The sequence below is a fragment of the Macrotis lagotis genome, chromosome X, assembly GCF_037893015.1.
Source record: "Macrotis lagotis isolate mMagLag1 chromosome X, bilby.v1.9.chrom.fasta, whole genome shotgun sequence".
NCBI lineage: Eukaryota > Metazoa > Chordata > Mammalia > Peramelemorphia > Peramelidae > Macrotis > Macrotis lagotis.
In genome coordinates, this window is record NC_133666.1 from 134,977,417 (window position 1) to 135,000,144 (window position 22,728).

General features: G+C 42.4%; 1 protein-coding gene across 1 annotated transcript in view; it reads left to right on the forward strand.

Moving 5' to 3' along the window:
* Nucleotides 1-11,489, forward strand: part of ELFN1 (extracellular leucine rich repeat and fibronectin type III domain containing 1) — a 186,435-nt gene extending 174,946 nt beyond the window's left edge. The window contains exon 3 of the mRNA XM_074200789.1: nt 8,220-11,489. Within this exon, the coding sequence (XP_074056890.1) occupies nt 8,665-11,067 (2,403 nt within the window). The 5' untranslated portion in view covers nt 8,220-8,664 and the 3' untranslated portion in view covers nt 11,068-11,489. The remainder of the gene's footprint in view (nt 1-8,219) is intronic.
* The last annotated feature ends 11,239 nt before the right edge of the window (nt 11,490-22,728 follow it).

Below are 22,728 nucleotides of genomic sequence, written 5' to 3' on the forward strand. Positions count from 1 at the left end.
CTAAAATGTAGTGACCAAAATTAACATTATACTCCATTTGTATCTTGACTATTGCAGGGTATAGTACTCTTCTCATCTTCAGTCAATAATAATCAAATAATAAACATGCTATAAATATCTACTATCAGGTTCTGGAGTAGACACTAGACATCCACATAAAATGAGACATTTCTTGCTTTGAAGGAGTTTGCATTATGTTCACAGATAAATGCAGAATATTTTACAAAATATATACAAAACCATTTAGGAAAGGTATTTGAAGGAGCTTCTGCACTTCAGCTAATCTTTGGATGGACTTGGGCATCCCATTCCAAGTGGGGGGGGGGACAAACTGTGCAAAGGTCTAGTGATAGACTGTAATTTTGTGAAACCAAAAGATGCAAATAAGTCAGTTCAGCTGGAATATAGTGGAAATGAGGGGGAGTAATGTGTAATCAGGAAAGGCAAGCTGGAGCCAGATTGCAAAAGTCTTTAAATGACAAATGGAGGAGTTTGTATTTTATCCTAGAGTCAATAGAAAGCTACGTGGAGCTTCTTTAACAAGGGAATGGCATGGTCAGACCTGTCGATTGGAACTATGAGTGTGTCAGCTGTGTGGAGGATGAATTGGAAAGGGAAACAAACTGGATACAGGCAGACTAATTAGAAGGCTATTGCAGTAGTATAGGCGAGAGTGGATGAAGGCCTGAAATAGCGTAGTTGGGATGTGACTATGGAGAAGGGGACAGAGGTGAGAGAAATTGAGGAGGTGGAATCAATGAGACTGGCATCTATTTATATATAAAATGGTGAGTAAGAATAAAATATTGAGCATGACACTGAGGTTGTGAACTCAGGTCATTGGAAAAATGATGGTACCCTGGACAGAAATAGGGAAATCAAGAAGAGTAGGCAGAAAGATAATGAGTTCCAGATACCATGTCTCTCTTAATGATAATGTTCTGAACACTGTGCCTCTTTTAATTTAGTCTAGGATGACATTAACTTTTTTAATTATCATACCACATTATTAGATAATATTGAGCATGTAACTCCTCTAAAAACCCCAAGATCTTTTTTAGGAAAACTGCCATCTGGACATGCCTCTGTCATCTTCTTTTGTGAAATTGATTTTTTGACCCCAACTTTAACACTTTACATTTATCTCTGTTCAATTTCTCCTTATTTGACTAAGCCCATCCTTTCAGCCCATACAAATCTTTTTGGTGCTTGTCCCTTGTCATCTTGTCCCTAGCTTTATGTAATATGCAGATCTGAGAGAGAGACTAAAAGTTTACAGAACATTTATTTTAGGATAACTTTGGAAAAGGAATTGGGAGGCAGGGTAAGAACCAAATAATAGCATGTAAAACTAAGTAAACTGTTCTTTTTTTTTTTGCAAGGCAATGGGGTTAAGTGGCTTGCCTAAGGCCATGCAGCTAGGTAATTATTAAGTGTCTGAGGCCAGATTTGAATTCAGGTATTCCTGAATCCAGGGCTGGTGCTCTATCCACTGTGCCACCTAGCTGCCCCAGTAAACTGTTCTTTAACAGACAGGAAAAATGTGTTGTTGTTGATGTGGGAATTGTCCCTGGATCAACTATCTTATGTACAGGCAGATCATCACCTTGTCAGAGCTAAGATCAGAATTAATGAAAAACAAGAATAACAAGAAAAAAAAAATCCTGGACACAACTGAAACAACTCAATTTTAAACTATTTAGGAAATTGGTCATCAAAAATGGGAAATGGGAAACAGAAATGACATTGACACAATTATAATAATTTTCTACAATTTAACTAATGTAAATGATTTTCTACAATTGAATATAATATATATGTGTGTGTATATATATATATATATATATATATATATATATATTCAGGAAGTCCATGCTGGAGGTACAATTGATAGGACAACTTTGAAAGAGAAAAAATATATAAGAAAGATGGAAAGTTACTAAAGACATGGGAAAAATCATACTGTCTTAATTCAAAAAAAAGGAGAGCTAGAGAAAGTTATATACTTATGCCTATTGTTTCATCTATTCAAAATCTTTGAATAATATCAATGGGTGAATTTGGGGCATTCTTTATTTGATGGTCTTAGTAGAAATGGCATTCAATAATGAATTGACTGAAAGATGTAAGGAATATAAAATCCCTTGGTGTTTATTGTTTGTAACCAACCAAAAACTCATTTGATTCAATAAATCAAAATACTACTTTATGGGTTCTTTTTTTAGCAAAATGTCTTTCATCTGTATATCATAATCATTTAAAATTACTTGAAAGATATAGCAATAAAAATAACCATATTCAACAATCCCTATGATCATGGAACATCAGATAAGATATAAAACAGGGAAATATTTGTTTACCAAAAGGGTTCATCATTGATGGAGGAGATCCAATGCAGAGTCCAAGTTGAAGAGGGACTCACTGTGGACAATGAGATCTTCCAGATGCTTGTATTTATGGATGACATTGTTCTGATTTCAGCAAGCCCAGATAATTGCAGAGCCCTCCTGGAAGAGATTTCTAGTCACTCAAAAGAATTAACCAAGTTGATAAAGAATTCCTATTACTCAGATTACATATAAGCATTTAGATGAACAACCTTTAGAATTTGTCTATAGATATTTGCACATGGGACAAATAGTTCAGATGTCTGAGTTGGGGCCAGAGCAGAACAAAAGTAGGATATTGGCAGGGCAACTCAGTGGCACAGTGGATAGAGCACAGGCCCTGGAGTCAAGAGGACCTGAGTTCAAATTTTACCTCAGACACTTATACTCACTTGCTGTGTGACCCTGACTAGTTAGTTAACTCCATTGCCTCACAAAAAACAACCAACCAAAAAAAAAAGGTAGGATATTGGTTTACATTGCCTTCTGGAAACTACAAAACTACTTTTTTTATCCTCAAGTCTTCTATGAAGGCAAAGGAGCAATTTTTAAATATCAACGTTCTGATAGAGCATTGGCCCTGGAGTCAGGAAACCTGAGTTCAAATGTAGCCTCAGATACTTAATAATTATCTAGCTGTATGACCTTGAGCAAGTCACTTAACTCCATTGCCTTGCAAAAAAAATACTAGCATTCTACCAGTGTTACTGTACAATTTGTGAGTCATGAAACATAACAATCTCCAAAGAATTGAAAATGAGTATTTCACAGAGGCCAATGTAGTATATGAAACTAAATTGCAACAGCTGATTAGTGAATTACAAAGAAGGACAGAGCAAGATCCATCAAGGAAATGGTTGTTCAGTAGAGAAGACAGCCTGGTCACTATGTAAAAAGCAAATGATGAGAAGTGGGTAGCCAGAGGGTTAGAAACTTCTCAATGTCAGGAAAAAGTGAGAAATGTCTCTAATACACCAAACATTTCCTGGGGAGAATGCAGGCCTCCCCAAATGCCCTCAATCAGTAAATATTTATTAAACACATTTATTATATGCCACATACTGTGCTTCATCACTGGAGATTTCTTTTTAAAAAAAGATGACAGTCCCTTACCTCAAGGAGCTCACAATTTAATGGGGAAGACAAACAAACAAGTACAAACTACAACAAAATAGGAAATAAATGAGAGGTAAAATACTAGAATGGAGAGGGATTAGGAAAGGTTCCCATTAGAAGATGAGATTTTTTAGATAAGACTTGAAGAAAGTAAGGAAAGCCTCTAAGGGGAAATGAGAAGGGACATGGACATTCCAGACATGGAAGATGAGCAAGAGAGATAGAGTGTCTTGATCACTGAACAGTCAGGATGACTGTCACCAGACTAAAGAGTACCTTTGGGGGAGTAAGGTCTAAGAAGACCAGAAAGGTGAAGTGAGATGTGGGGCTAGGTAATGGAGGACTTTGAGTGCCAAACATAGGATTTTCTATTTGATCCTGGAGACAGTGAGGAGTCACTAGAACTTATTAAATTGGGGGGGGGGTAGTGACCTGATCAGACCCATGCTTTAGGAAAATCACTCTGGTGGCTGAATGGAGGACAGATTGGAATGAGAGAGTTAAGGCAGGAAGATCCATCAGCAAATAAGCACAGTAATCTAGGTATAAGGCATGCACTAGAATGTCAGAGGAGAGAAGGGGTGATGCTGCAAAAGTGAAATCAAGCAATAATTTGAATATGGGGGATGAGGGATAGTGAGGAATTGAGGATGACATGAAGTTTGCAAATTTATGGGGGGACAGGGACAAAAGTTATTCAAGATAGGAAGGCATGAGTCAGTCACCATCTGTATCACTGGAGGGAATTGTCAAATCAAGAAGTATCATTTGAATATTTGAGTCTTCACCCAAGTCATTGATTAAAAATGTCAAACAGATTGAAGAGGCCTTAGGGTCTGTTTCCCTCAAAATTCTTAAACACCAGTTACAGGCATAACTATATAACATGTTCCTGTCCAATGTCATTATTTCTATCATTAGAGACTTATTGATGTGATAGGCAAAGGAGATTTATATAGTAACAAGTTTCACATTTATATCATACTTAAAGAGTTGAAATACTAGTAATTACCTGACCAATGTCATTGAGTAATATTATTTGTCAGATCTCACTTTGTACTTGCTTTTTAAAAAATGATATCCTTTGTTTTTACAGTATCTTCATTGTGACCTTAACTTTTATAATATTTATGAGCTTGTTCTGACAAATGTTATTTTGTCATATTTCCTGTTTTTACAGATCCAATTAATGACATTAGGCGAGGTACACCTGTATCCATCTCTAAGGAAATGGATTAATGCAACTCATTCCTGAGAAGGGAAGGATGGGTTAGATGACCTTGAAACCTGATTCAGACTCTGATAAAACTAAAGAATATATGGAGCCCATCACACAGATTCGTGAACTTCAAGTTTCTATTTTTAAGTCTTACTAATTCCTTATGCTCTTACATCACATCCATTTCTGGATATAACCCTCCTCCTCTACCCAAAAAAAGTCATCCTTTATCATTTGTGTTGTTCATTTTTTTAAAAGTTCAAAACCAACCAATGCACCACTCTGTCTGACATTCTATTCCTATAGTACCCAATCTCTTCTACAAAACTGGGGAAGCCAATTCACTTGTTTTTATCTCAGGGTCTAAGTTTGTTCATTGTAATTGCACAGTGCTGTTTCATTTTTTCCTTCATGTATAGTGATACAGTCATTTTGTAATGTTGTTTCCAGTTATTGAAAGCACTGAATCTGGGATATAGCAGGTGCTATATAAATGCTTTCTCTCCTTCCTTTACTGCTCATTTAAGTCTTATCATGTTTCTCTGAACTCCTCATAGTCATTGTTTCTTTTGGTGCAACAATATTCATACTTATACTGATACCATACTGATACATCCCACAGATGATGAGCTATACATCTACTTTGTTTCTAGTTATTTGCTGCTACAAAACAATGTTCCTAAAAATATTTTCCCTGCATCAGAGGATAACTAATAAAGTAATGAATTGATAATTGTGTGTGTCCAATCAAATAAAATGGTATGAGCCTCTCCCTACCCTTAGTCTACTACTACCCACTATATTTTCTCCCACCAGTTTACAATACTTTCTGTGTCCCAGGCTCCACTCAACCAACTAACCACATATTCAGGATAAGCAACTTAACTGCTATCATCACATTCCTCTATTGATCTGTATTTCATGAATAGCGTAGTTCAACTCAACGACTGTTTATCAAGCCCCTCCTTTGTACAAGGAACTATGTTGTTTGTCTTTCATTCTGGAATAGAAACATGACATCAGCAAGTGATGGCATGACTTACAATTGATTTGGATCCAAGTGGAGGAAGGCTGTGCAAAGTCACCAGCCAAGGAGATAGGGCGTATTGTGGGTTCATCTGGATATGGAGTCAGGAAGACTAAAATTCAAATACAACTTCACTACCTATGTGACCTGGGCAAGTCACTTAACAACCTCTGTCTGCCTCTGATTCCTCATGTGCAAAATGGGAGCAATAATATCTTCCCAATGTTCTTGTGAGGATCAAATGAAACAATATTCATGAAGCACTTCACATACCTGAAAGTGCCATATAAATGCTAGCTGCTATTATTCTGATTACTCTACAGGTAACACTGACTGCTCCTTATCCAGCCCTTGTGGGCCAAACTGAACAAATTCAATCCTTCCACATGATGTTACTTCGGTACTTGATGTCAATAATGACATTCCTCTAAATCTTCTCTTTCTTTAAGCTAGAAGTTCATAGAACCTTGAACCAACCCTCAAATGGTTTCCTAGTCTCCAATCCTACCATCCTAGTTGCTCTCTTGTAGTTGTGTTCTAGTTTATCAATAACCTCCCGGAAATGTGGCATCTAGGGCTGAATGTGGTATTCCAGATTTGGTCTGATCTGGCCAGAGTTCAGTTCAAGTTCTACTTCCTTCATAGAGTCAAGGAAGATGTTGAGTTCAAGTCCTGGCTAAGACACTGTGACCTGAGAAAATTATTTAACCCAAATCACCTTCATTTCCCCTTCTGCAAAATGGGAGCAATAATAAAAGCATCTACTTCACAGACATTGTGAAAATCCAATAATATAGTACCAGTAAAGTGCTTTCTAAACCTCAAGTGCCATAAAATGTTGACTTGTTATTTTTATTACTAGTGCTTCATATATTAATGCAAGATAGAGCTTAGCTTGTTCACTTATTTGGTTGACATTCCACATCCCACTGAGAACTCAAATTGAGCCTCTATTTTGTCTTTTTATAGAGGCCTGTCTCGTCACAAAAGCTGTGGTCCCTGGCCATTTTGAAATGACTCATTTCAGCAGTGGTTGATCATAATAGCAATGGGGAAGACTGCACTGATGCCAGTGTTAGTAAAAGTGTTGATATCAGGTAGCATTAGAAATGGTTTTAATAAAGATTAAGATTTGTTAAGTACAGTGAAGAATATTATTAGCAATGATAATAGTGACAATGAAGATCACGAGGTGGTCATTGAAGAAGATAGTGATCTAAGATGTTACTATTGGGAATATTGCTTGTGGTGCTGGGCCTGTCTGAAGGTGGTTCCCAGGTACTCAGTCATTTGGATAATAAGGCAAACAAGGCCTGCCCCTTCTCCTAAAGGTATATTGCTTCAGTTCTACAAATCTTGTAAAATTTATAAGCTCACCAACCTCCCCCCCTCCTCATCTTGTAGGTGTTGAAATGAAGTCTCTGCTTTGCCTACATATCATATACTAGGAATGACAGCCACTGGAACAAGCATTCTCTAATGAAGGTGGGGGGGGGGGGTTGGGGGAAGAATGCTTTAGAGATATGGTTCCCTTTGGAATGTGAATTACTTGAGGGCATGGACTGGTTTTATTTTGTTTTTATCTCTCTGGTAGTCTATATGGTGGGCATTTAATAAATGCTTGCTGTATTGGATGACCTTGAAGGACAGATCAGACACCTCCACAATCTCTCCTACTACAAAGTGCATCTCCCTTACTTAATATTATGGCCATGGTAGACAAGGCCATGAACTTAAAATCTGAAGGATCTTCAAAAGCCACCTAGCCCAACACCTTCATTGTACAGATGAAGAAACTGAAGTCCTGAGACTTGCCTAAGGTCACACAGGCCCTGGAGCTAGTGTTAAAGCTCCTAACATCCCACTCCAGACCCTCAGTGATCATTGGTGGGACCAGATCTCTGTATCCTACATTTTGAAACATGCCTTCCACACCCTCCCTACTAGTTTTTACTAGTGCTCCAATTAGAGACACTAGGGACCAAAGGCTCATACTAGTTCCCTCACTCTAATTAATACCCACCCTTTTATCTCTCCATATCTATTGCCTCTTTCAAGTTCCCTTCTTTCACCTCAAAATGATTCCTCTGTCCTTTGAACTGTCTAATACTTCCTATCTGTTTAACTCATTTAACATTTATTAGAAGCAACTTGCATTATTATGTGTTTTCTATTTATATTTATCCTTTCTTCTCAATGGGTAAGGCATTGGAACTATAATCAGGAGACACAAATATTTACTATCTGTGTGACTATGGGCAAGTTACTTAACCTCAGTTTCCTCTTCTGTAAACCTGATGATCTCTGAGGATTCTTCTAGTTCTAATTCTATGTTCCTCTGGTCCCTTTGAGAGTAGAGAATATATCTATTGCATATTTATCTGCCTACCAGCACTTAACATAGGACTCAGTTCTCAATAGACAGTTGTCAGATTAACATGTATAATTTTGCCTATTCTCTTTATTTCAGGAGAAGCAACTGACACAAAGAAGAGCCGAGGGGGAAAGCCAGGAAGCTAGGCAGATGGAGGAAGAAGTCCAAACTGATTTGGACATGGGCATCACCAAGAAGACAAGAAGTGGTAGAAAATAACTGGAGACTTCCCTAAGAAGGGTTCTCCCCACCGAACAGTGCAACCCTCAGCCTAGTCTGAGATCATGCCTGACGGGACAGGACATCACTGAGCTTTCCACCTCTTCCCCCTCCCCTGGCTTCTGCCCAGCCCCCGTCCCCACAGGCTGGACAGAGAGTCACCCTTCTCTTAACCCTTAACACACCTTGTCACCCTTAGGACCATGCAAGAGGTGGCCATTTAAATTCAGAGCTTCTCCCAGTTGCTGGCACTCCACTCCCCCACCTCCTCACCCCTTTCTAGCAACCTCACCAGGAATCCACCTCTGGGTGGTGCTTCCAGATGGCAGGTTGCAGGTGGGGGGTGCTGTGCGTGTGTGTGGCAGCTGTGTCCCTACTTTACACTGGTGGGCTTGTGCAGGCTGACTGCTGGCTTATTGAAGGTGACAAGGGCTTCGTGTGGTTGGCCATCTGTAGCCAGAACCAGCCCCCTTATGAATCCATCCCCCAGCAGATCAACAACACCATAGTGGACCTGAGGCTCAATGAGAACAAGATCAAGAGTGTACAGTATGCCTCCCTCAGTCGCTTCGGGAACCTGACGTACCTCAACTTGACCAAGAATGAAATCACCTACATTGAGGATGGGGCCTTCTCAGGTCAGTTCAACCTGCAGGTGCTACAGCTGGGCTATAACCGCCTGAGGAACCTCACTGAAGGGATTCTCCGAGGCCTGAGCAAGTTGGAGTACCTCTACCTCCAGGCCAATCTCATCGAGACGGTCACTCCCACTGCCTTCTGGGAGTGCCCTAACATCATGAACATCGACTTGTCCATGAACCGCATCCAGCGACTAGACAGCGGAACCTTCACAGGGCTGTCCAAGCTCTCCATCTGTGAGCTATACAGCAACCCCTTCTACTGCTCCTGTGAGCTCTTGGGGTTTCTCAAGTGGCTGGCCGACTTCACCAACATGACCCGCACCTATGACCGTATGCAGTGCGAGTCTCCGCCTGATTACTCCGGCTACTACCTGCTGGGCCAAGGCCGGACCAGCTACCGCAATGCCCTCAGCATGCTGTCCAGCCTCTGCACAGATGGCTCATACACTGTGGGATCCCGCTTCATCCCTGCCCGCTACCCACCCACCACCCCACTGCCAGAGGGCCCCTGTGTGGAGGATGAGTGCTTCTCGGGAGATGGCACCACCCCCCTTGTGGCCTTTCACACTCCCGCCACCAAGTCAGAGATGCGACCCAACATCTGGCTGAAGCACCTGACCCACAACTCGGCCACACTCAGCGTCCAGTTGCCCTCCCCCTTCAGAAAGATGTATGTTCTGGCACAATTTGAGAATGGATTCTCCTCTGATATCACCAACCTGCACAAAGAACGGGAGGAGATCGAGCTCTCAAACCTCATCACCCACACCAACTACACCTACTGTGTGGTCTCCCTAGGCCACCCGCTGCGTTACAACCACACCTGCCTCACCATCTGTCCTACAAAGCCCCCGCCATCCCCAGGGCCCGTGCCCAGTTCCTCCACCGCCACCCACTACATCATGACCATTCTCGGGTGCCTCTTTGGGATGGTGATTGTCCTCGGAGCTGTCTATTATTGTTTGCGGAAGCGGCGGCAGCAGGAGGAAAAACACAAGAAGACTGCGGTGGGGATGAAGAAGACCATCATTGAGCTTAAATATGGACCTGAACTGGAGACACCGGGCATCGCCCAGCTGTCCCAGGGGCCCATGCTGGGCAGTGAGACCGTGACTCGCATTCCCTATCTACCCTCTGCAGGGGAAGTGGAGCAGTATAAGCTTATAGAAAAAAGCAGCGAGACCCCCAAGACCACGAAGGGGAACTACATGGAAGTTCGGACGGGAGAGCAGCAGGAGAGACGGGACTGCGAACTGGCCCTGGCCCCAGACAGCCAGGGCTCTGTGGCGGAGATCTCCACGATTGCCAAGGAGGTGGACAAGGTCAACCAGATCATCAACAACTGCATCGATGCCCTCAAGTCCGAGTCCACTTCCTTCCAGGGAGTAAAGTCCGGGGCTGTGTCCACAGCCGAGCCCCAGTTAGTCCTTCTGTCGGAACAGATTCCCAGCAAGCACGGCTTCCTGTCCCCTGTCTATAAGGACAGCTACAGCCACCCACTGCAGCGGCACCACAGCATGGAGGGACCCCCCAAGCGCGCCAGCACGTCGTCCAGTGGCTCAGTCCGAAGTCCTCGGTCCTTCCGTTCCGAGGGGTCCTCTGCCCACAAGTCAGAGGCGAAGTACATCGAGAAGACGTCGCCCACCGCGGACACCATCCTCACTGTGACACCGGCGGCTGCCATTCTCCGGGCTGAGGCTGAGAAGATCCGGCAGTACGGTGAGCACCGCCACTCGTACCCGGGCTCTCACCAGGGAGAGCAGGCGCCTCCCCATGACAGCCTGGGCGGCCGCAAGCCTTCCATCCTGGAACCTCTGACCAGACCCCGCCCTAGGGACCTGGCCTACTCCCAGCTCTCTCCCCAGTATCACAACCTGAGTTACTCCTCCAGCCCTGAGTACACCTGCAAGCCCTCCCAGAGCATTTGGGAGCGCTTCAAACTGAACCGTAAGCGCCATAAAGATGAGGAGGAATACATGGCGGCCGGCCACGCCCTGCGCAAAAAGGTCCAGTTTGCCAAAGATGAGGATCTCCATGACATCTTAGACTACTGGAAGGGTGTGTCTGCACAGCACAAGTCCTGAGTCCTCCTCCTCCTCCTCCTCCATCCTCCCGACACTCCACCCTTTCCCCTTCCTTTAGCCTCCCCTCTGCCTTCTAAAACTCGTGATGCTCATTGGACCAAAAGGAACCGAAATCCGCAGCAGCTATTTTTAACCCAGAGACTGTCTTTAAAAACAAAACAAACACACACACATACACACAATTTTAAAAAAAAGAATCATAACCCTCCATTTTCCCCATAGCCCTGATCCCCAACAGGTGGCAGGAGAAGGGAGGGGAGGGTAATTGATAACAACAGCAACAAAATAAAGAAAATATGATGGATGGTAACATAATATATCCAGAGATGATCTCACCTTCGGAAGTGTTGCAACAAACTCAACACGCATACATACACACAACACTTACACATACAACATACATACACTAGGGACTTCGGAAAACTGTGGCTCAGGGGTGGGGGTGGGTGGGTAGTTTTTTCTCTTTTTCTTTCTTTTTTTTTAAAGAAAAAAGTACTTTAAAAAAGATATAAAAATAGTGAGTGTGAGGGGGAGAGGTTCACGATCTGGCCAGTCTACTGTTGCATCGCATGATTTCTCAGTCTGTGGTTTTTTTTGTGGTTTCTCTGTGTCCAGTCCGTCTCCATCGTTTTCTTCCTCCCTCCTCCAGAGTCAACCAAAAAATGGGAAAAACCAATAAGAAAGAAATCTGAGAAGCCTGACGGAGCAGCAGATATTTGGGAAGAGCCCCGAGCCAGGGGGGTGGGGAATCTTTCAGGTGGGCCTCTGAGGTCAGCTGAGAAGTAGCATCTGTTGGCATTTGGGGGGAGGGGGGAGGACACAGGCCAGGGCCAAGAGCTTGTGGCTTGAAGTCAGCCCCAGCTCCTCTTAGGCCTCACCCTACCCCACATTGTAATCTGTAGTCGTTCTATTGTACAGAGAAAAAAATATTTCTATATTTGCAATGTTTGCTGTAAAACAAGAAAGAGAAAAAAGTACATCTACTAAAAAAAAACACACAAAACCTACCTGTTTGTACCAGGTCTTAATCTTGGATTTTAGAAAAAGGCCTTTTTCTGTTTTGGGGGGAAGTCTGGGGGTCTGTTTCTTTGGGGGTGAAGTTGGTGATGGGAAATGGAAAGTAGCCAAAGTTGTCTTCCTTTTCATCTTAGGAAATGTGAGAGAATGTGTGTGGGTGAGGAAATGTATGATATGGGGTAAGAGCAAGAAAAATAAGGCAGAAGAATGTCCCTGTGATTTTGAGAGAATCTACTTCAGAATGTGAGTGTGAGGTCTAGAGAATGTGCTATGGAAAGTAAGTAAAGGCATGAGTGTGAATGTGGGTGGGAGAGGATGGGTGTGAGAAGGCATAGGTGTGTTTGAGAGGGTGTGAAAACCAGAGAGTGCATTGGGGGAAGGGATGTTGGAGAATGGCAATTGGGGGAGGGGTCCAATCCTTGGCCCCCATCTGTAGTTCTTTGCCTCTGATATGAAAGAGCCTTAGAGAGGCCAAAGTCGGAAGGAAGGAGTTTTAATCAACTAAGAATCCTGCCTTCTCTAACCTCCACCCTTGAAAATACCCAGGCATCCCTCTCTAACTTAGATGTTGGCAATAGAGAGCAGGGGAATGACTAGGAGAAAATTTTGTCCTAATGGGTCCTAGAAATGATCAGAGGGTGAATTGGAGGCCCCCAAGTAAGGCTTAGGAATTTCCCACTGAAGCAAGTACCCCCAGATGTTGATAATGACTCTAGTGACAGAAAAAGAGTAAGAAGAGAGCTGGTGGCAGCTTACTACCCACCCTCACCCCATCTGACTCACATATTCCAATAACACTTCAAAGATAACTTAGGATAGCAAGAAACCTTAGAGACTATCTAGTCTAAACTCATATTACTAAAATGCTCCAAGATTTACAAAGGTGGCAGAATCAGTATTTGAACCCAGATTTCTGACCATGCTGGAATCTGAATCTGTTCTGCTAAGGGTAGCATTGCTTAAGCTGTATTGTTTTCACCAAGACTCCTCTCTTAGCCTGTAGGCCATGCCCTATGAATGCTATCCATTCTCCAGGCTACAGGTAGCACCATACTGAAATGATTTTAGAATGATGGATCGGAAGGTCTTCCCAACAGCTTCCCCAAATGTCTCAGTAAGGGCAAGAAGGGTCTTGTGTGTCTGAGTGTGTGTATGAGGGACAGACAGAGATGAATAAGTGTTTGCTGTGAGTTGAACACTGTGCTAAGTAAGCACTGGCACACACACACACACACACACACACACACACACACACACAACAGTCCTTTGCCTCAAGAAGGGACTTCTAATGGGGGAAATGCTACCCAGAAAGGGGGGAAAACATCCAAAGGGAAGAACCTCAGACCAAAAGATGAATCTCCCTCTTCCAGGCCTGCATCAGACACAGGATACAAACTGGTCCAAGTTCAAAGCATTTTCCATTCCAATACACAGAAAATAATCCTTCTATCTCAAAGGAAGAGTGGCGAAAAGAAAAGGGGGAAAGAAAGCCCTTCTTTCTGAGTCTCTTTTGCCCACCTCAGGAGTAGAGGGGATGGGACTTTCAATCCAACCCCTTTCCCTCCACCCCCACCCCCCATGTACTTACCTTCATTGGTCAGGTTTGGCTTAAGTTCTGAGCCCTGAAGGATCTGACACCTAAGTGTTTCTCCAAGGGATCTAAGTAGACTGCAAACATTTTAGAGGGCATCTTCCCATAAGGGTAGGAGAAAGGAGATCTTAGGGAGTCTCTTATCTTTCCTCCTGAAGCATTGGATTAGGACTGTGAAAAGTGACCTCTGATGGGTAGAAAAGAGGTTAATCAGTTAAGAGAGAAGGTCAAAGAGCATAGTCATTGGAGGGGGTTGTATGGGAAAGAGGAGAGGATTTTTCCTGAGTCAAGGGACTCATGTCAGGTCATGCTTGGCCTCTGAAAGGAACAGCTCCCAATTGACTCAACCTTGGGGGTTAGCATTACATGACCTTCTTTGACATCCATCCATATACACTGAAAATCCTAACTTCTGTCTAGCCCATGGCCAGTAGGAAGAAGTTGAGAATGGGGGAAGTTTGGGGGGAGGGGAAAAGGGGTAGTCCCATTCAACAAATAAGTATTAAACACCTCCTATGTACCTGCCAGACAAGATACTGGAGATATATAGATGAGTGAAACAGTCTCTGCCTTAAAGAAGTTTATGTCTAGAGGAGGCAACCTGTACATATAAGTCTATACAAAAGATATAGAATTATTGCAGGATGGGCTCCGGGACTTATATGTATGGTAGAAGGAATAGAAGATCATTCCCTGCTATCTTCCCTAGTCTCTGCCCTGAAAGATGCCCTCTTCCCCTCAGATGTTCCCTGGCATGTACCAAGAAGTCACCTAAAGTTCCTGTTCTCTCATCTCCCCATCAAGGGGGCCTTAGATTGGAAAGAGTTAAACTTCTGGGATAATTTTAGCTACAATCTTTTACCCCTAAATGTCCTTAAAGATCATAATCTGCACATCCTTCTTCCCAGGGTCTCCTTTCTACCTACCTCAGTAGACCATTCAAGAGTGTCCTAGGGGGAGGAGGGGAGAAGACAGGAGTATCCATGACATGCTTTTAAGTTTAATTCATATCATCGCTTTCTTAAGTTTAGAAATCATTGAAATAATAAATCAAGCCCTAGTTTGTAGTGTTTGCTGACAGAACTAGATACTTAAATTAAATTTTAACAATCAGGTCTGCAGATTTGAGCTAGCTCCAGCACATCTCTGTGCCATCCCTATCAGTCCCCTTCTCCCCTTGCTGTGTCCTCAAATCTGGTCTTTCCTCCCCCAAACATGTGAACCTCCTCATTGCTAGAAGTCTGTGAGGGATGAAGCTCATCATAGATTCTCAGGCCTAGAGCTAGAAGAGACATTAGAGACACTCTAGGTCATTCTCTTTTTGTAGAAGAGGAAACTGAGACCTTGGGATGTTATGCCTTGCCCCAGCTCACTGGGATAGAGACCATCAGAGGTCCTCAACCCCAGAACTACAGAGTATCCAGCTGCTTCCCACAATGCAGCTTCTCCTTCCTTCACACCCTACAGCATCTATCCTGAAATTTCCTTATGGGGAACACCAAGACAATGATAAAAAGGCAACAAACTATATGGCGGCATAGGGGAAAGGATCACATAATTTAGAATTGGGAAGATCCTTGAAGAATATTGTAATCTGCAGGAAACCAAAGCTCAGAGAGGGAGATAGTGACTTACCCAAAGTCAGATAGGTAGTTAAGTAGCAGAGGAAGAAGACAACTTGGGAAGGATAACTTTTATGAGCAGCCCATAAATAGAGCAGCCTAGAAAAAAGAGTGAGCATTTGTATATGCAAGTGCTTTAAGATTTGCAAAGCAATATACATTGATCATCTCATTTAATCCTAGGAAGTACAAGTTCTCATTCTCATTTTATGGAAAGGAAACTGAGACAAAAATCAAGTGACTTACCAAAGGCCACAAAGCTGCCAAATATCTGAAGTCCTATTTGAACTCAGTTTTAATTTCTCTGAGTCTAACTGTACCACCCTGTCAACTGCCTCTATTATTAGCAGCATTCTGAAAAAAGACAAATATCCTATTAGAATTAGATAAATTATTCTGCCAGTAAGACAGACACATAGCTGTCCCCCACTGGAAGGGATCTTAGACATTATCTAGTCAAAACTCTTATTTTATGGATGAGGAAATGAGCTCAATCTTTGAGGTTAAGTGACTTGTCTAGGGTCACACAACAGCATCTGAAGCAAGATTTGAACCCAAGTCTTATAAAAGATTACAGTGGAATTCCTAGATCATTTCCCGAGTTGGTGCCCCAAAATATACATCCAATTCTACCCTTCCACCCATGCCTCTCTCTGCTCATCTACCCAGAATCCTTCACACTGGATCACTGAATTATTGATCAATAGAACTAGAATGTCCAGGACATTGGTCATATTTTTCAACAGGGGAATAAAGTGATTAGGAGAGGAGCTGGGAGACTATGGAGGGCCTGATGTGATTGGGGAAGGAAAGACCAGAATGAACAGTGATGAGGGTATGCCTATCTCTCTCCTCTGGGTGAGGGAGAGCATGAGATTAGACACTAAGATGCTTTGCACCCTTCAGTTCTCTGCATTAAGCCCTAATTTTTACTGACACAGCAAAATGAACAAATCCCCTCCCAGGGGAAAAGCCAAGAAAGCCTCATTTGGAAGATTATATGAAAGCCCTCCTTCCCTGACAAAGACATTTCATGAACCACCTACCACGGGTTGCAGAATCATTGATCTAGAACTGAAAGGAACTAGTCCAATCCCTTACTCATTTTAAAGAGGAGGAAACTGAGGCAATTTGACCAAGGCCATACAGTTATTAAATGGTAGAACAAAAATTTGAATTCAGATCCTTTACCTTAAGAGCCAGTGGTCAAGGCAGCAAAATGGCTGCAATGCTTAGAATACCAGCCCTAGAGTCAGGAAGACCTGAGTTCAAATGTGGTCTCAAACACTTAATAATTACCTAGCTGTTTGACCTTGGGTAAGTCACTTAACCCCACTGCCCTGCAAAAACAACAACAAAAAAGCCAGTGATCTCTTCCCTTTGCTCCACTGTTAAACTTACTCTCTGCCTGTAAAGAGGAATAGGAAATGTGTTTTCAGTCAGTCACCTCCCTGTGTGACCTTGGACGATTTAATCTCCAGACCTCAGTTTCCTTTGTAAAAAAGAAAAGTTGATGGCCTCTGAGATCCATTCCAGATTGAAATCTCTGATCCTATTATATTCCTGTAAGCTTATCTCTTATTCTGTCCCCAACTCTCTGCCAAGACAATGAGGGCAGAGGAAGAAGTAAAAGTATGGATGCTTTCCCCAAGCAATTTGTAGTTCAATTGGGGAGCCAAGAGAACAAGAGAGAGGACACTGCAGGATCTTAGAATTGGTGGGGGAAACCTCAGAAGTTCTCTGCTGCAATCAACAGCAGAATGAGAATCCCTTTTTCTAGCATACTGGGCAAGTGACTATCCAGCTTTATTTGAAGACTTTTAGCAATTAACAGTCAAACTTTGTTATACATATTCCTCCACTAGAGTCCTCCTCTGATGCTTTACTCTGGTGTGGAGACAAGTGGTACAGTCAGTGCATAGAGTCAGGAAGACCTGAGTTCAAAACCACCATAACTCTGAGCAAGTCACTTAATCTGTGCCTCATTTTTCATGTTGTGAGGTTCAATAAGCTAATAATTAGTTTATCACAAAGTAGGTAGTATATAAGTGATAACTATCATTGAAGGTCATGTCAGGAAAACAAAGCAGATAAAATACAAGACATATGATGCCTTAGCAGTTGCCAAGACAGCAGACACATAGTAGATCTACAGGTCTAGGGGAACCAAAGGAAGATTATGGGAAGAGGGTGGGTCCGAAGGATGTGAAAACATTGAAGAGATGAGGAGGAGAGGAAAGGCATTTCAGGGAGAGGGAACAGTCTAAGCAAAAATCTGGAGGTGGGAGGAAATGACAGATAAGCATCAAGAAAAAGACCTGCCTGGTTGGAATGAAGAGGTTTTTAATATTGGGTGGTAATAAGAGGCAAGGTTAAGACAGGTAGGCTGGGCCACATTATTAGAGAACCTTGAATAGGAAGAAGAATTTTTATGATCCTAAAAGTATCTGTTTTTGTAAGTTCTTGATCAGGGAAATGATGTGAAGAAAGTATTGTTTTAAGATCTTTAATCTGGGTACTTTCTTACAGAAAGTAAGAAGAATCTGGATCTCCAGCTTTCAGACCCTAGCTTAAGCCTTGTTTTATGTTACCTCAAAGTATCCCAGAATTACAAGAGATGGAAGGGATATAAAGTGCTTAGCAAACTTTAAAATGTCATATAAATGTTAGCTATATATTTTTAAAAGGGATGTCAGAACCCAAGTGCAAAAGTTCTGTTCTGTAAACTAAATCCTCTGAGGCAGGTATCTGGACTCTGAACTTTGCTAGTAGTAGGGACTTCACGCTTTCTGGAGTCAGCTTGATTCAATATCAACAGTTCTAAAAAAATAACCAGCATTTATATACTTTATAAACTTTAACGTTTACAGAGCATTTTACAAATATCTTAGGCTATCTTGATGGTAATCCTAGAAGATTACTGATATCATTATTCCTCTTTTAGATGAAGTATTGATTCACAGCTTAATAATAATAGCAGCTAGATGGCACAACGGATAGAGCAGACCTGTTGTCAGGAGGACCTGAGTTCAAATGTGCTCCCAGACACTGGACACTATCTGTGAGACCCTGGAGAAGTCACTTAACCCTGATTGCCTCACTTCCAGGGTCATCTCCAGTCATCCAAATCCAAATCTGGCCACTGGTCCTAGATAGCCCCAGAGAAGAAAGTGAAATTGGTGACTTAGCACAACACCTCCCCCCACCCCAACTTAAATCTAATACACTTGTTTGGCATCACCTCCCAGATGTTTTGGGTCTCTTTGAGAATGAAGGAGAAACAGCAACAGTTATAGCAACTACAAAGAGCTTTTTTTTTTTTAGTTTTTGCAAGGCAAATGGGGTTAAGTGGCTTGCCCAAGGCACACAGCTAGGTAATTATTAAGTGTCTGAGGTCAAATTTGAACTCAGGTACTACTGACTCCAGGGCCGGTGCTCTATCCACTGCACCACCTAGCCACCTCTACAAAGAGCTTTAAAGTCTGCAAAGCACTTTATAATTATAACTTTATTTGATCCTCACAATAACCTCAGGAGATTGTTGTTATCATTATCCTCATTTTACAGATGAGGAAACTGAGGTAGACAGTGGTTAAGTGACTTACTCTGGGTCACACAACTAGTTAAGTGTCTGAAATAGAATTCAAACTCGGGTCTTCCTGACTCCAGGTTCAGTGCTGTACCTACTATGTTACCCAACTCTTATTTTTAGGACTTAATTCCTTTTGAGTCAAAATCTGATTCCCTGGAACTTTTCTGCCCCACTGTTCCTAGCCTTGCCCTTTGGGGAAAGAACAGATAAATCTAATTCCTCTTTCATATAGCATTTCTTCAAATATATGAAAACAATTTCCATATCCATCATTCTAATCTTCCCTCCTCCGGGCCTTCTTCCTTCACTTATTTCTCATATTATACAGTTTCTCCATCACTAAGACTTGCCTCCCTCTGCCTATTAATGTTCCTCTTAAAATAGGTTGCCTAGAACTGAACACAAAACTCCAGCTGAAAGCTGATAAGGACCGAGAACAGCATGGTAGACTATCGCTTCTTATGACTAAGATATTACTAATAACATAGCCTAAGACTGAATTGACTCTTCTGGTATATCGTCCAGCCATACTGAGCTTGTGATTGCCTGAGACCTGAAGATCATTTTTCAGAAGAAGCGATATCCAACCAAGTCCTCTACTTGGATGGAACATTTATTTTGTTTGTTTCTAACTGAAATGCTGAAGTTCTCTCAAAATGAAATGGAATGATATTATTCCTCTTATAGGATGAATTCCATTCCCATACTATTCTCCTGCCTACTTGAGAAGGGTAAGTATATCCAGGGTGTTATTGTTTTTGTTAAATAGTTTTTCAGTTATGTCAGACTCTCTGTGACCTATCTGGGGTTTTCTTGGCAGAGATACTGGAGAGGTTTAGAATTCCTTCTCTAGCTCATTTTACAGATGAGGAACTGAGGCAAAGATGATTAAGTGACTTGCCCAGGGACAAACAGCTAGTAAGTGTCTGAAGATTTGAAATCAGAAAGATGAGTTTTCCTGAGTAACTGAGCTGGTTACCTGCCTAGGAATGGAGTCTCCTAATCCAGAGAGGGTAAAGTAGATGAGTCTCAGGTCTGGGTAACCAAGAAGGTGAAGTCTCTCATCCCATATTCTTTCCCCATTCCTATACTTTCTTGCTTCTTTCCTAATACAGAATAGGGAAAGAAGTAGTATTCTTGGCTTCAATCCCTGAGCTGGTCCAGGCCAGCCTGGAAGGGAAGGCAAATCAATGAGGGTGATTGAAGATGCTGCTGGTTTTGAGCTGCTATTTTTAGCAGCAGCCTTCTGAACCAGAGTTTGGAAACCAGAGTTGGAATGTATTTACATTTCTAAGTACTCATCAGAGTGAAGGATGACAGGGAAGGGAAAACAACCCCATCCTTCCTCTGATAGCCACTAGGACTGAGTTGGGGGTGAGGGGGAAAGCTGGGGAGGGAGTCTGGGGCCTCTGTGGGGTCAACAACAGAAGTAAATGATTCTGCCATAGCCAGAGCAATGGATACACTGTGCCTCTATCCTGGAGGTCACTGAGTCTTGGTCCATTCATGCTCTAGGGATCCACCCATTATAGTCTTTCCATATGAGAGAAAGGACCACATCTGGCAGTCCTGGTCTGCAGCAGGGACAAAACCTGGTGCCCTTCCTAGGTTGCTTTCTTTCCTCCTTCTTTCCCTTCCTTTCCTCTCTTCCTCCCCCCCCCCCAGCCCCCACCCCCATCTCCCAAGCTCCTGTACCCTCCTTTCAGCTGGAGGGGTCAATGGCCAGCTTTACTATCTTTTCCAGGGCACCAGTCTTGATTGGTGAGTTCAGACAGAGATATTCAATGTGATGTCCCAGCAAGATTCCTTGCTTATTACCACAGTGTGTGAAGGGTTGCCAAGCTCTCTGTAGTCATTCGCTAGGGACTCCCTGAGGAGACTGGTTGGTCTTGTTAGCCTCATTTGACAGATGAGGAGACCAGAAATGTTAAGAGACTTGGCTAAGGTGGCTAGCCAGTCTACTAAAACAGGGGATTCAAATGAATAATTCTTTGGTTTCTAATATGTTGTTTAACCCACTGCTGCTAACCTAAAGGGGTTGCCAGGGAGAATCAAGAAATGGGGTTCCAATCCTTTGGAGTATGTTATTGTTTTTGTTCAGTTGTTTAAATATTGTCCAACTTCTTGTGACCCTGTTTGGTGTATCCATGGCAAAGATAACAGAGTGGTCTGCCATTTCCTTCCCCAGCTCATTTTACAAATGAGGAAACTGAGGCAAACAGGGTGAAGTGACCTGCCCAGGGTCACACAGCCAATAAGTATGTGAGATTGGATTTGAATTTAGGACTACAAGATCAGTATCTCAAGAATCCCAGACTCCAGGTTCAGTCCTCTATAACTGCATGGGGAAGGTATTAGATGATCATATAATGTTGAAAGTGGAAGAGACCTTAAAATTTTAATCCAGAGCAGCTAGGTGGCACAGTGGATAGAGCACCAGCCCTGGAGTCAGGAGTACCTGAGTTCAAATCTGGCCTTAGACCCTTAATAATTACCTAGCAGTGTGGTCTTGGGCAAGCCATTTAATCCCATTGCCTTGCAAAACAAAATTTAATCCAAGAGGTTTTAGCCTTTGTGGTGTCATAAACCCCCTTACCCATCTGGTAAAGTCTATTCTTATCTATCCATCCATCCATTCATCCATCCAACTATCTCATAGATACAGAATATTCTTATATTCTCATAGACCCTTTTTCAAAATAATGCATATGTATAAAGAAAACCAATAATATTGAAATAAAGTGTACTTTTTCACCATTCAAATTCAGAGACTCCCTGAAATCTATCCATGAACCCAAATTAAGAATCTGGTATACCCCCTTTTTATTTTCAGTTGAGGATTCCAAATTTACAAAGAGGGAGTCATGGCGAACTAATGATTACAAGCTAGTGAAAGGGGCATCAGGTCAGGAGGGGGACAAAGGAAACAAGATAGAGATAGTTGCTACACAGTAGTTGGAAATCAATTGAGAAGTGAAGAGCAGAATACTTTGATTACCCAATAGGCTGTTCAATCATTCCTACCTCAGAGGGAACTCTGGACCCAACACTGAGCATCCACCTGTCATTGCATGTCCCTGCTCAGAAGAGGTAAACAGGGACAAAAGCATTTAGCTTTCATCTAATCACATTCAGGAAGGGAGAAATCTAAGAGAGAGAGAAGTAGCTTGGGAATTTCTAGCAGATACAATTTCGAACTGAAGAGATGCATCTATGTGTGACTTCAGAAGCAAACTGTCTGAATTTGTATGGAGCTCCACCTTCTCCTCACCTGGATGAAGGAGCCATATTTGACATATTTAAAGGTCTTCCTGCACTATAGGACTTTAGCAATGTAAGACTAAAACAGGCCAGTGACTAGAGGGCAGGACTGTGTTGCTGTTCATCTGTTGTTCTCAAAGAGAACTATGACATCAGGAAGGTGATGGGATGACTTGCAAGTGAATCAAATTTAAGTGAGGCAAGGCTATGCAAAGTCACCAGCCTAGGGACCAAGATATGAAGGAGACAGTTGGTGCAGAAGAAAGAGTAGGTGAATTTAGTGTCAACCTGTTCAAATTCAGAATATGTTACTGTTTGTATATTATTGGGAATGTCACTCAACATTTCTGGGTCTTGTTTTTTTTCCCCCAAGAAAAATGGGGGAATGGAATGAGATGATCTCTGGGATGTCTGCCAGCTTCAAATTAATGATTGTATGATTGTATGCATAGGACCATGCGCAAGTCACTTCCCACTTCCTGAGTCCTCATCTGCTCCAGACAAGATGGTCTCTAAAGTACTTCTAGGTGTTTTTTGGAAGAAGAAACAAAAGTCAGAGAGGATCAGTGACTTGTAAC